Below are 14,401 nucleotides of genomic sequence, written 5' to 3'. Positions count from 1 at the left end.
TTGCAGCCTTGCATAATATTAGCAGATGGTTCTACAAAGTACAGTATATATTCATTTGTAGCCTTCAGAATTTCAAGTATATAAAGACTAGCAGCATAAAAAAACCGCCCTCTGCACCTGCATGGGATGATTAAACACATACAGAGGAGAACAGAACCAACAGTTGTTTATCTTTTGTGTTTAGTGCCGAAAATTTTCATTGCCTTGAAATATTGATCAAAGACGATCACAAGTTACTACTCAAATAAGCCATTGTGCCTACAAAAACTTTTGAAGTTCTGTCATGACATGCTTAACAATCAAAAAGTAATCGCTGTTGTCACCTGCTGGTTGTTCTGAATGACACCGATCACACCTAAACCGAATGATGAGAGAAAAGATGGATATTCTTGACTTTGAACTGAACTGACACTATGGGCTACTACAGTCAGTCTCACCAAAGCAGTGCCCATGGTTGAGGGGCAGCTGATACAAATATCAAAACAACCACCCTGTTTCCTGTAGCCTCTCAGATTTTTTACAATACTGTACTAGTCTGAGGTAATAGCTCCAAACACTTCAACAGTCACGCAACCTCAGGACCTGTTCTTCGGCGGTTTGACCTTGTAAATGCGCACTATCCAGTTTGAAGTTGTAAATGCCTCTTCCAAGTACTCAAGCTTTATGTCTTTGTTACCAATCTCTACTCCTCGTACTCGATCATATCTGCATTGCAAAAAGTCAGAACATGAGTACAACGCTCATATCCTTTAGTAGCTATAATGTATCTAGTCATCTGAAAAATAATCCTCTCATCAATATGCAAAGCTATAAGAATGGTCAATACTCTGAACTTGGCTCATACCCTGGAGGTTTTCCATATTCTGTCGTAAGTTCTCCAAATCGGTAGTAGCAAAGCTTGTACCTGCCAAACAGGGGACGAGATAAAGCACAGAAAAACAACAATGGATAACAGTAGCACAGATTTAGAAAAACAACTGACAGCATGACAAATTGAGTATTTTCAGAGGTATGAAATTGGAATAGCTAAAAAGGCAGCTTTCACAAACTATTATTCTTGAACAAATCTAACAATCATACAGGTATGGGCAGGAAAACTCAAACATTCCATTTCAACGACTGAAGGTGGACTAGCATACCTTTAACACAAACCAAACTCGTGCATCTACTACAGATATCAGATCAAACATATTTTCCTTATATTGAAACATTGAAATGGTAGCTCTTCCCATTAACTTTGGCAGTCAGTTGTAAAAGCTTGACACCAGGATCGAATGATGTACGAATAAAGCACCTCAGTAAAGTTGTATATATTCATGAAAAGCATCAGCTAATTTTGACTGAGCAGGAATGAGAACAAGCACTATATGTAGTAAAATTTACCAAGCAAATTGTTTCAAACGATAAAATTTTATTCAAATTCATCAGAACTTTGTCTCATAAAAAAACGTTTCGCTTGGCAGTTTCAGAAAGGGAGGGAGGGAGGGAGAGCGAGAGAGGCTTCACGTGGTAAACTTCTTTTCAGTTTCACAGAAAAGTTTGGCACAAAATGAAGCAATGAATGAAACAGTATTACAGAGAAAAGTCCTTAGCTAGTAAATGTATAAAGAACTTACATTAGGCAATTCAACATTTTTGGTGCTGCCCCCTTGTCAACACGATACTCCCCGTTAACAAGGTAATCAGGCTCTTTGATTACAGGAAAAACACCTCCACCAATACGTACCATCCATAAGAACCTGGAAAAGAGCAGCTAAGATAAACTGTTCCCCACAGGACAAAGAGTAATATTGGTTTGCAGTTCAGTTAACACATTAAATCAAAGGCATTTAAAGCTGACTCATGATTAAGTAGATGAACTTACTTATTAATGTCATCTGAAGAATACCCAGTGACACCTCCAAATACAACAAGCACGTAGTTCACATTCAATGACTGCATGATCTCATATGCTTCATCTTCATAAGATGACATTGCACGTCCAACAGTAGCTATGTGTGTGTTATTCCATGTGTTGTTATCAACAATAACAGTTCTGTTACCCATGGCTGTAATTTGGTATCCATAGTCCCACCAAGACATAATCTTAGCGTCAGGAGGAGTGTTCTGACGAAGCCAATAGTATGCCTCACGATAATCATCAAAGATGACTCTTCCACCATTATGACCCCTTGCGGCCAAAACTATAGACGGAGAAGAGTAGGCCTCAGATGTCACCCAAGTGCAGTGTATGGCATACCTACTGAGCAAATAAAATGCACCCAAAAGAAGAGCAATTGCTGCATTATGTTGGAATGGCAAAGATTGATCAACTGCTCCCTGTTTACACAAGAGCCCAAGTCAGTTAAAGAGTGGAGTTAAAACAAATTTCGAAACACAAAATTCTTCAGCAGTTGACATTGAAAAAAAATTGGAAATGAATTGTGGAAAGAATAGGAGTAAACATTTTTACACCAAAAAAAATCTCATCAGCCTTGTAACTCCTAAATAAAGTACAAACCCGCCTTAAAACGGCAGGGAAGCACCACATTTCTTCAGGAGCGCTATAGCCAGAAAAACTGGGAAACCAGTGACCCTTTGAGATCCATCAGTTTTACTGGTATGCCAGATTAGGAGTTATAGCTTTCCATATTTTTTTATAAAGGAGGTAAAATGTCAATGGGAAATGTACATGCAGTCAAGGACAACCTGATTTAGATCTGAGTGGATGTGTTTTACTTCAATCTTATAATGAACTTACTTATTCTAGCTTTGCCACTGAATTACAGAAGTAGAATAGCTTAAAGAGCAAGTAAGTAGAAGAAAATAAAAGATAAAAAATACCTTTGCAGCTGCCTTTGAGCCAGTTGTTTTTCCAGAAGCCGTATGTGGACTTTTGCTTTTTGTCCGGATCAAAGTGGTCAGGTTTTTTATTGTAGCAGATGCAGCAATAGCACTAATAAGGCAAACAGCTGGTGCTGCAACAAGAATTAACCGAACCATCACACCAGCAAAGTACATACTCGTGAGGCCGTACATAACGATAAATATCGTTGCATCTGACAGGCGCTTGAAACAGAAATAGAGACCTGCGGGGAACAGGAAAAGAAGGATGTGGAAATCAAACATGAAAGAAGACCATGCTGTCGGCTGATGCTCAGAAACAGACGCGATGATTGGTATATGGTCCTTCGCATATGTCGGATCAAGCAGGGAGTAAAACCGTCCTGTCCAAGGGGAGATGTAACCAGACGCAGTACCAATTCCAAGAGCCAGGGTGCCAACAGTAATCACACATGTAAGGGTAATTCGAAGGAATGACTTGAATAGCCTGGCATCATTTAGCATGTATTTCACCCAGCCCAAGAAGAAGGAAACCTGGAAAAGGAAAGGGTTTATTTTAGCTCTCCTGTATCCATGCTGTATCTAAAGAAAGTACAGGAAGACCTTTAACTACAATAGATAATAAGGAAGAAAACCTTAATGACAGTCCAACATGGCATCTAAACTTTCACTAACGTTGAATAAAGATAGGCAAGAAACATCACAACACTAGTGAGATGGATGGCATATTCAATAATCACATATCGCCAGTATCACCTTTATTAACCAGATATAGAATCGACAGTTTAGTATGGTAAATAAAATAAGGATAAGCAACAACACTATCTTAAGATGAATAAAATGGTAGTAGTATCTGATAATGTTGAGAGACACTTCAGTATTCTGAATGCATTTTCCCCAAGTCAGTGAATCCTGATGTATGCCACAGTCAGTTCAATGATGTAAAGAACCTAAGCAGCTAAGATGGCATTTAATTTGAACTCACCCTTTTAAGTCAAGTTTGACTATTCCAATATGCCAGCTATCTAATCATTCCGGTGTTTTTACCTATCTACTTAGATCACTTAGTCTTCAAAAGGGTGTTCGTTTGGTCTCAGTTCTCAGATTGCTTCACTCCAGACCATAATAAAATCTGAATGAGAAACTACCTGAAGCAGGAAGAAGACTCCCATGGCGGCCATGTGCTCCCCAGACTGTACATGCTGGAATCCGACGAACCGGATCTGCATCGCAAGTAGCATCCCAAGCACGTACATGCAATTGTAGGCTACGTAGAGCCTCTGCGAGTACCTCCCTGTGACGAGCAGCACAAGCACGTAGAGCGGGACGAGATTGATAATGAACACGTACCCTCCCCACGCCGACACCATGTAGAAGTAGCCGAACGCGGAGGCAAGCGCCCAGGCGAGCGAGCCCGTGTTGACGGCGCGCACGAAGAGGTAGAAGGTGAGCAGCAGCGCGAAGATGGCGACGCCCTCGTTGTCATACGACCCTGCGACGGAGCGTGAGATGTACCCCGGGCAGATGGCGATGAGCGCGGCGGCGATGAGACCCGCCCCGGAGTCCCAGATCTCGCGGCCGAAGGCGTACGCGACGAGCGTGGTGTTGGCCGCGAAGAAGGGCGCGGTGAGGACGCAGACCTCGCGGATGTGGACGGCGAGGGAGAGCGCGCGGAGGAGGCGGTAGAGCAGCGCCGCGGTGACCATGAGTCCCGGGAAGAGGGTACCACCCACGACGCGGCCAAGCGGGTACCAGCTCTCGAAGTCGAACCAGTTCCAGAACTCGGCGTAGCCGTGCTCGGTGAGGAAGAGGGTGGTGCGGTAATTGAAGTAGGGGTCGAACTCGTGGATCATGGACTCGTAGCGGAGGACGGAGAAGAGGCGGACGGCGAAGGCGAGCACGTAGATGAGCGCCAGCGCCGAGACGCGGAGCAGCAGCTCTTGCTGCTTCGTCTTGAGACGGAGCGACCGGAGCGGCGCCGGGAGGGAGTCCAGCGCGGTGGTCGCCATGGCGATCCGGACGCGGAGATCTGTATGGGTCACTAGGGTTTCATGCGTGCGCGACTGCGCGGCGTTGGGGGGTTTAGTGTGGAGTTGGTTTGGTTTGGATCTGGGAGATCGGGGAAGACGACTAGACGAGTGTGGCGAGTCCGAGCGGAGGCGACGCCGAGGCAGGTTGGTGGATATCCGTTCGGACTATGGAGGAGAAATATTCTGACAGGTGGGACAGCAATTGTCTGACGTGGAGGGTCGCAGTGGGTCCCACTAGTATCGGCGCAGGCCATTGGCTGGGAAGGGCAGTGTAGACACGTGGGAGCTGACGGCGTGGCGTACTGGCGTGCGTTGAGGTATTGAGGAAATGATAAGATCAGGTGATCCAGTGGCTGCAGGGATGGCCCCACAAGTCAGACATAGACTTTTGCATGATGCGGAAACAACATGTATTTGTGCACTAATTTTATACAGATTCTCACGATACAGATTAATTGGAACATCTTGAGCATTTTGAAAACACACCAACCACTCTGTAGGTCATATCAAAACAAAGCACAGGGCAAAAGCTACAATTGGCCTAGTCCCGTACCCAAAAAAGCTTCAAGTGCCTTCCTGCAACTCCCTGAAAAGGATTGCCAATGCTGATCTAGATATGAGCATTTGAATAGGTTGTGTCTTTAAAGCTTTTGATTGGTTAAGGTAGTGGTTGTGATTGTTAAATTTTGATTGTTGATTTTTACAATAAATTTTTAGCTTCTCAGCGTATCAAAATCTAGAAAAACTTCTCTCATCCTGCTTCTCAACTTATTTCAGCCACAACTGTTTACTCAGCTAGCCAAACTCCACCAGAAAGCGGAGGCAAAAGCTAACCTCTGAATAACTTCTGGCTTTTTTCAGGGAAAAAACAGAAGAAGAAAAAGCCTATCCAAAGAAAACATATGATTCTGGTAGTTCAGCATAGCATTTAACCGTGTAAGATTAGTGTAAAATTAGGTGGCAGCAGCAGAAGCTAAGAAACAAGCCAATCTAGAAAAAACAGCAAAGTATATTATGCGACTACGAGTAAATGAATAGCTGGACCAAAGGTGCAATGCAGTAGTTGTGATTTATGAAATCGATAAACAAAAATATTTCATAAACAAAAATGGATGTCAAATTGTATTTTTCAGTCTTGTGGTGAGGAATTCGGTCAGGACGCTCAAATTAAATCGTGGACATAATAACCATGAACAAAACATGTTGAAAATCAAACCTACAGTTCTATGACATACAGTTCTTCAGAGATAATCAAACCAACTGTTGAAAGCATGAAATGATTGAAGGTATGCAACCAATTTTCCACAGGATCACAAGTATTGTATGGACATCACATATTCAAGTGAACATCAGTAACAACTAAAGGCTTTACCTGGATTCCTCAACAGGGGAATTCTAGGAGAAAGCAAGCTACCCACAACTCTGAATACTGCAACAGATTATCAGCACAAAAAAATAGTGAACACGACTCTTGGTTGTTTCATGTTTTGCTGCAATGACTGTTTTACTCCAGATAGCAGGGAAAGTGCACTAAAGGACCAGGAGTTCAGCACACAGTATGAAAATAGGTCATCCTTTACCATACAACACTAATTTGGTTGGATAAACCAACTCAATGCACAAGTTATGTGCAGAAGAATTCCAAACTGAAGGATGGAACATTATAAGTGAGACTCCATAAGCTAAACATGATTAGTCTTCGGATGACAGATTGTCTTTTACAAGTATATATGTATGACAAAGAACTACATGAAGAAACCAAAAGTGCATTTTACCTTCAATGGGGATTAGCTACTAGTACAACTCTACAAGTTAAAAAATGAGGCCACTACCATGCAAAAGTGAAAAAGAATCAGCAGAGCTCCAAGCACTCGCAAGTTTAAATACATGCACGAGAATGATCATCCAATTCCAAGCACCCTATCCAATACAGAGCACAATTGCAATATCTCTGAGCATTCTGTAGGACCCTTTCTGCAGAATACTTTTATCACATTAGCGAAAATCCTACTATCTAAAACCAATCCTTTTATTTGGATATCATCAAACAGTCTCAAGGCCTGACGTGTAATTCCACTCCTAACCAACCAATACGTCAAATGGGCAACGGGCTCTGAAGGGTAGCCATCATCCAAATGCCTGACAAAATTGGCAGCCTCTGACCTCCTACCAGACCTAAAGAGACAATCGACAAGTGTATTGTATGTGATTGTATCTGGGGCAATCTTCCCCGCATTCACATCAGTGAACAAAAAACCAAGCTCACCCTCCTTTCCGGCTTCATAGAACTCACGAATCAGAATGTTACAAGTCACAGTGTCCGCCACAAATCCCTTGCTGCTGAACAGGAACTTGACAAACTGAAACTTGCCAGCTCGGCACAGGCATGAAATCAAAATGTGGTATGTCTGCACGTTGGGTGTTATGGGCTTCTTGAGCAGATCGGTGAACAGCTTTATGACACACAGCCACTTCCCTTTATTGCAAAAATGATCCATGACTGTGTTGTATGTCACGACATCGACCACAAAGCCAAGCTCTTGGCACTGCTCCAGCACCTCCTTGCCAGCCCACATATCAAGATCCTGCGCGACGTAGTCCAACAGTATATTCAGACCAACTACTGTCAGCTGTAGCCCCTTTGCTACCATAATTTCCAGCTGCCGGAATGCCTCCTCCAAGTATCCAAACCGGCAAAGCCCAGCAATGTTGGTGCTGTATGTGACTGCATCTGGCACTCACCCATTATGGGTACTCTCATCAATAACACTCTCGACAGCATCAAAATCCCCCAACTTACATAGCCCCTGGATGTAGATGTTGTAAATGACGAACATCAGGGTGGCAACCGGAGCAGCGCATGGAGCTGATGAGGGCATCCGCCCCTTGGATGTCGGCATTATCGCAGAATGCCTTGAGGATCGGCGCGAAGGTATGCGGTGTGAGTGGGTAACTGAGGGCGCGCATTTCTTCGAGCAGCTGGAGGGCATCGGGGAGGCGGGCGGCGCGGCAGAAGGAGAAGACGAGGTCGGTGTAGTCGATGGGGGTTGGCCGGAGGCCGAGGCGGGACATCCAGAGTAGGACGGAGTGCGCGGCGGCGGGGAGGTGAAGGTGGGAAGAGTAGACGTGGAGAAGGAGGGAGAAGGCGGTCCGGTCGGGGGCGACGCCGTGGGCGAGCATGTCGTCGAAGAGGGACGCGGCATCGGCGGGTCGGCCGGCCTTGGCGAGCGCGGACATGGCGGAGGTGTAGGAGGCGGCGGTGGGCGCGCAGGCGGGCGAGGCGAGGCGCATGCGGCGGAGCACGCGGAGCGCCGCATCGCCGTCGCCGTCCCGCGCGAGCGCGGCCAGGAGGCGGTTGTAGTCGTGGAGGGTGTGCGATGACGAAGAGGAGGCGGCGGCGGCGGCCGTGGTGGTGGTGGTGGAATGAGGGCAGTGGACGCGGGGGAGGAGGCCGCCGAGCGTGCGCATGGCCGCGCGCACCGTGGCAGACAGCGGAGCGGAGGCGGCTGCAGCTGGCCATGCGCCGGCGGGCATAGAGGATGGCGGGCGGAGGCGGAGGCAAAAGGAAGCGAGTTCGCGGCGGGATGCGCAGTTGGAAGTTAATGACGCCGACGCGAGGCGGCACACGGCGGCGACCGGGATGCAGATGCTACGACATGGTGAGATCTGAGCACGAAGCATCAACCGTGTCAACGGCAAGACAGAGTCGGAAGTCAGAACGCGACACAGCAGTCCTGCCTGAGTGCTGCTTCAGTCCAATCATCGTCAGATGCAACATTACAGATCTAACAGGGATAAAATAAAATTAAAATGAATTTCTGGAACAGTAAGACTGTTGTCCTATTTGGCAGGAGCTCCACCTGAGATCTTAGGTTTGTAGATTAATATAAAGTAATTTAAATATCTATATTTAGTTTAAAATGTAAATAATATAACTCAAGTAAATACCCTCGGTTTCTAAGCTTGGGATAACCAACTCTAAAATTCTTAAAGCTAAAAAAACATGCTTGTAAGGCTGTAACAAGATAAACAAGAAAGCTTGGGGCTGCAGTTACGCAAAGGAACAGGTTGACACTTAAGCAGCAAGTCAGCAAGCTGCATTTTTTCTTTGAACAATGGCCGCCTCGAATTCAATTACACGTGGGTAAAACTCAAACTAAATCACATGAATTCACTCCAAAGCGGGAAAGGAACAAAGGAATGTGGTATCAGCAGTTATTAGCATCTGTACTAGCATATCTCAACAGCTATTGTATCAAATCCTGATGCCAAGTCTCCGGACGGTCAACATGAGTAGCTCCAGGCCTCGAGCATCCCAAATTCCCAACGAAACTCAGCTAACTGTTGCACGGTAGTCCGATTGATCTGACCGTAACCTAACAGTGCCACTACAAGTTTCTATTATGTTAAGCTCGCCATGTTGAAACTTCATAAGATCACTACTGCTCTGTATCAGTGGACGAACATGTTGTTTTTTTGCCTTTTTGGCAGAAATGGAATCACGTCAGGTCCCGGACAACAGCCTCGCAGATTTTCCATGATCCATCATACTGCCTCCTCAATCTGTACTGAACTTCGTATGTACTGCAATACAACAGTATAAACACCATTACCATGTTTATTTTAGAGCAGACTGCAATAGAAATCAACAGCAATGATATCTACTGAGATACCTGTAATAACTGGGTTTCTTGGGCTGGGAGTCATCAACAAGCTCAGCTGCTTCCTCAAGCACAGCATCAATTTCCGCTGCTCCACCAGCACCAACCTCATCCAAGATTATCTCAGCTCGAACAATAGAGAGATTTAACAAAACAAATCTCCAATAGCAGAACTGATCCTTTGCTAATAATGCTAAATCTTGCCACTGCTCACAATATGGTCTTTGATTATGCACAATATATATAAATATAAAAACAGCAGTATATGCAAAATACATAATCGATAAAGAAACACACCTTTGAGAGCATTGAACCATCAAGAATCTCAGGGAGCATGTCAATTTGATAGTCAGGGCCAAGAGCTTCAGATTTTATGTCTTGCCATTGTTTCACAAGTGCTTCTGCTTCTTCAATATCCATCTTTTGCTTGCACACTGCAGCAGCCACATCATTAGGCACTGGATATTTATCAGTTTCTTCACTATTTGAGTAAAGCCTATCATTCAGCCAGAGCATTTTTGACAACTTTTCAAAATGCTTCCTGACACTGCTGGTAATAAAAAAAACTTCTGGTGCAGATGCTTCATTCAAGGACAATATGGATGCAGACTCTCTACTTGGGTTGGTAGACTTCACATGCCCAAACTGAAATCTGAACATTTTTAATGTGCCAAATACGACAAACCCTAGGAGTGCACTATAGGCAAGCTTTCCTATAATATCTCCAGTTAGTCCCCATAATTCCAATGTTCTTAAAGGATGGGATCCGGGATTGCGCTTCAGGGGAACAGATGTTGTGCTTGAACCATTCACTGGCCTATCCATTGATGAATGGAGCCCCAAGTTGGTAGGTGCAAGTTGCTTTACAGCCTCCCCCAAATGGCTGTTAGGACTCAATCTTGGGGTTTGCTCCCCTGAAGTTCTGTTGCATGCTGAGCCACTAGAAGACGGCTGAGAGCTAAAAAGATCTCTTGGGGATCCCAGTTTCTGCTTGGATGTGTTAAGGATGCGCTTAGGAGCTCCAAAAAAGTTGGTCTGTCGCAAGAGGATAAGGAAAACTAAATTAATTCATAGAAGATGTGGTGGCGGATGTTGTTACTGTAAAGTTATACAAACCAAAGATGGTGGACAATCTCTAGTATCTGAAAAACGAGAAAGCGCCACATCCTTCAGCCACAGTTCCTGGTAAAGACAAGTTGTCTGGCATGAGAAAGATTTAACTAAATAGAAACAGTTTAACTATTGAGATATACAACCAAGTAATATAGAACAATACAGCTTATTTGCTCCAAAGCATAGCATCACCAGATGTAGCATACCAGTGATTGGTTGACAGTAAGCTTGTCACTGCTGTCTTTCTTTTTATCTAACCCGTAATTCCTTGAATTTGAACTTCCATTACTTTGAAGCTGCTGAAGCTTTTCAAAAACTGTGGTGCCAGTTTCCTGAGAGCTAACATTTAGTTCTAGTAATGTAAGGAAGTAAAATTATAGAAGTTGAGATAAGCTCATCACCTCTCCAAGAAGATATGAGCAGAAAGACTGCTCAAATTTTAGGTCTGTGCTCTCAGATGCAGCTAAACATTCACAGATGGCTTTAGCTTTCTTGATCTGCTCAGAGGTGATACAAATTTAAAAATGCAAAACTAGCAAACAGCGGCTTCTATAGTTTATGAACAGGGGGAGAAAAAGAGAGTACCAGCTCAGTCTGGTGGGTTGAAAATCCAAATGCAAGGTGAGCAAGCATCGCCACATAGAAGCAGTTGAAGTCAACTACCACCCGCTGGCTCTGGGATTCCAATGATCTTTTGTTTTTACGAGTTGTAGCTAGAGAGTCCCAAGAAAGTAGATCAACGATTTCAGTGGCTAATAATTTGCTCATTGCTTGGCCCAAAAAGCAAGGCCAGTCATGAACTCTACAAGAGGCTTCAACATCAAGGCCCTGTCTAAGCAACTCACAGAGAGCTGCAATAGCACCTTGCCTGCGTTCAGAATTTTCAGGAGTCTGAGGCAAGCTTAGAAGCTCTAGAGTGCAAGCAGGTGCAAGCTCTTCAAGTGATTCTTCAATCTAGATCACACAACAAGAAAGGTATGACATGATTTTGTATTTAGAAGAACGCATAAAGTAGAATTAATAGCATTTTACCTGTTCAAGAAGGGGCATCTTCTCCAAAGATGGTTTTCTCCTCAAAAGATATTGAGCACGTGCTAGAGCCTCAAAACCAAGAGATACCTTACTTTTCTCAAAGCTAGATTTTGCAATAGAACACTGCAACAAAACGCATGAAATCATTCGAAATGTACCAAACAGGTCCATGAACATCTTATCATGCAGCTTTTTTTAAAAAAAAATGTTTGGTTCTTACTTCAGCTAATGCCATTGCAAGAAGCACGTCATGAACATAAGGTTTAGAATCAGGGCGTCGTAGAGTTGCCTGGCCGATATCCAAAAGTAGCTTCTCTTCTCCAACCTGCAACAACACTGCAGCATCTTACATTGACAACAAACAAATAGACCAGTCCACAATGGTAAGCCAACAAGGCACATTTATCTTTGATAATTTGGCTCATATGATATCTCTCGTGCTTGGGCTCTCAAAGCTCACAGTGTGGGCTCAATATATTGATATGAAGTGTCTGTGTTACACAATACCTCCTGCAAGACGCACAGAGCAGCAGGCAGCCAGATCCAAGGTATATGAAGAGAGGATCTTGGTGGAACCTTTTCCTTTACACTTCCTGCATACTCTTGTTCAAAGAGCAGTTTATCTCTCACATCTACCAGCAGAGCCTAACCCCAAAAAAAAAACATAAATACCAGGATTCTGCATTCCCTCCATCAAACAAATCCTATTTATATCCATATATTTCCAGAATCAAATCAGTAACCTGTCTGCAGGTAGACACCTCAGCTGTATATCCATCTTCTATCCCTGAATTTTTAAGTTCCATTGCTGCTTTGACAATCTCATCTTTCTCAGCCTTCTCTGTGACACCCAGAATCTGCATGGTCAATTGAAACATGTCACCTAATAAGAAGAAGGCAGATGTTCCAGAATTCTGGACTGAAAACGACGAGAGCTCAGAGCCTGTTCACAACATTTTACCCCAAAATGAGCGAAGCACGTAAAATTACAGGTACAAATTTCAAAGGACATTATTATGTACAGATTAAATTTGAATTATGATGAGAAAATTCCGATTCGATCTGTAACTAAGTCAATTTGAAGGGGCCGGAATGAGCCAAAGCAGATCAATGCAACCAAACGGTAGCGCCGTCTCGAGAACTGCACCATTCACAAACAGACCAAGTGACCAGACAATTCACCTGATAGCAAGTGACGGGGATCTCAACCATCGGTGCAGCAAGCGCCTCCTGCCTGCCGCTCTCGGCCGCCACCGGAGCCGCCTCCGCCACCCTGGCACGCACCGCCCCCGTAGCCGACCCTCGCCGCCCGCCCGCCGACGCATTGCCATTCCCGACCCCGACACGCCGCGTCGAGCATGGGAGAGCGACCGCGGGGTGGAGCACCGCCGCCACCGTCGGCATCGCCATGGCCAGGCTCCGGAGACCCAACCCTAACCCTAACCGGAGGCCGCCATGTGGGAGAGTAGCTTTGGGGCGTGAGGGTTTTGGGGGAGGTGGCGGAGGGAACGGAGGAGGAGACGAAGGGAGAAAGTGTTCAGTGAAGAGGAAGGACCGGGAGAGAGAGGAGTCGCGAGGCCGGAGGGTAGGGCTGCAAATTAATTAAACTAAGCTACCCACCGAACCTATTTAGTTTAATTAATTATACTAATTTTTAAAAAAATTATTCAATTTCAAAAAAATATTATCTTCTCTACTATATTCACCCACCTCCCCTTCCTTCCTCACTCCACCTAATAAAAAAAAGATAAAAATTTTAGAAAACCACAATCACCCTCGTTCTCCAACCACAAAAAGACCCCGCAAAACCACTCCTATTTCCTTCTCCAACCACCCGCATCGTTCACCCCCGTCCTTCACTCCCCATGTGTTTATTCATTCGCCTCACTCGCCAAACGCCGCATCTCTTCCTCTCCTCACCCCCACACATGTGCGCACACGATTGACGAGGCCAACAGCAGCGCAGGCCGCAGAGCCAAGCCTTCCAATGGGAGGTCGGAGAGGAGGATGCAGTGGCCGGCCGCATTCTCTCCAAACACAGGCTCCCACCCGATCCCAACACCACCGAGTCATGTTATAGTTCTTGGGACAACTCCTGGCTCCATGCCGCTACCAGACCATATTATCCATTGGTCCTCCTTCCTCGACCTCCTCGTCGCCATTTACGTCTTCCCCATCACCCTCCCCTCCCTATTGTGCTCTGATCTCACCCCAACCGATGGCGGTGCTGGCACATTGTCCTCGTCGATCCTATTGTCTACGTTGCTGGTCATGTCGATCACCTCTTAGGAGGATAAGCTCCTCCTTGACTTGTTCAACTCAACTCCCATTGCTCGATTTGTGTAATTTTCAAGTGTTTGTTTGCTCAGATGGGGCACACAGGTGGAGATAAAGTCGTCAATACCACTTCTTCGATGGGTGTAGGAATATACCATCGTAGTCGGGTGGCGGTGGTGAGGAGCACTGGGTCGACAAGGTGCTGAGGAGGAGGTTTCTTAGACTGGGTATGTCTTTGGTTTGGATTTCGAAGCATGAAATTGGATTAGGTTCGACGTGCTTGTGTGTGTTTTCCTTTAATTTTTGTGGTTGTTTCTATTATAATTTTACACTTGTTTTTTTGCAACAGTGTATTGAAAGGATAAGCGACGGTGAGTGAATCGAACGCTTCCAAGGAGTAGTTTAATCGGTTGTTGTTTCTAATGAATTACTGCATATAAAGTCAATGTTGAACCATAAAAATTG

General features: G+C 44.9%; 2 protein-coding genes and 1 pseudogene across 4 annotated transcripts; all 3 read right to left on the bottom strand.

The window, feature by feature from the left end:
* Nucleotides 1-233: 233 nt before the first annotated feature.
* Nucleotides 234-4,999, bottom strand: LOC133925263 (dolichyl-diphosphooligosaccharide--protein glycosyltransferase subunit STT3B-like). The gene is made up of 6 exons (XM_062371168.1): nt 3,972-4,999; nt 2,824-3,357; nt 1,865-2,319; nt 1,617-1,739; nt 845-904; nt 234-705 (listed from the first exon to the last, which is right to left on the bottom strand). The coding sequence occupies exons 1-6, from the start codon at nt 4,830-4,832 to the stop codon at nt 576-578; spliced, it is 2,163 nt and encodes a 720-aa protein (XP_062227152.1). The 5' UTR covers nt 4,833-4,999; the 3' UTR covers nt 234-575.
* A 1,752-nt stretch (nt 5,000-6,751) lies between these two features.
* LOC133925262 (pentatricopeptide repeat-containing protein At1g64580-like) lies at nt 6,752-8,683 on the bottom strand (annotated as a pseudogene).
* Nucleotides 8,684-9,054: 371 nt separating this feature from the next.
* LOC133925261 (plastid division protein CDP1, chloroplastic-like) lies at nt 9,055-13,212 on the bottom strand. Of its 3 annotated transcripts, XM_062371165.1 has the most exons (12): nt 12,842-13,212; nt 12,403-12,516; nt 12,167-12,304; nt 11,880-11,984; nt 11,660-11,782; nt 11,213-11,581; nt 11,029-11,124; nt 10,834-10,959; nt 10,631-10,696; nt 9,812-10,549; nt 9,527-9,720; nt 9,055-9,437 (listed from the first exon to the last, which is right to left on the bottom strand). In XM_062371165.1, exons 1-12 carry the CDS (start codon nt 13,067-13,069, stop codon nt 9,353-9,355), a joined length of 2,382 nt encoding a protein of 793 aa, XP_062227149.1. In that variant the 5' UTR covers nt 13,070-13,212; the 3' UTR covers nt 9,055-9,352. The 3 variants fall into 3 exon arrangements, with proteins under 3 accessions (XP_062227149.1, XP_062227150.1, XP_062227151.1); XM_062371166.1 differs by lacking the exon at nt 12,167-12,304; XM_062371167.1 differs by lacking the exon at nt 9,055-9,437 and having other exon boundaries at nt 9,614-9,736.
* Between the last annotated feature and the right edge of the window lie 1,189 nt (nt 13,213-14,401).

Source organism: Phragmites australis, chromosome 7 (assembly GCF_958298935.1).
Source record: "Phragmites australis chromosome 7, lpPhrAust1.1, whole genome shotgun sequence".
Lineage (NCBI taxonomy): Eukaryota > Viridiplantae > Streptophyta > Magnoliopsida > Poales > Poaceae > Phragmites > Phragmites australis.
Note: the sequence above shows the minus strand (reverse complement) of the source record. Positions and strands in the feature narration are given on the sequence as shown.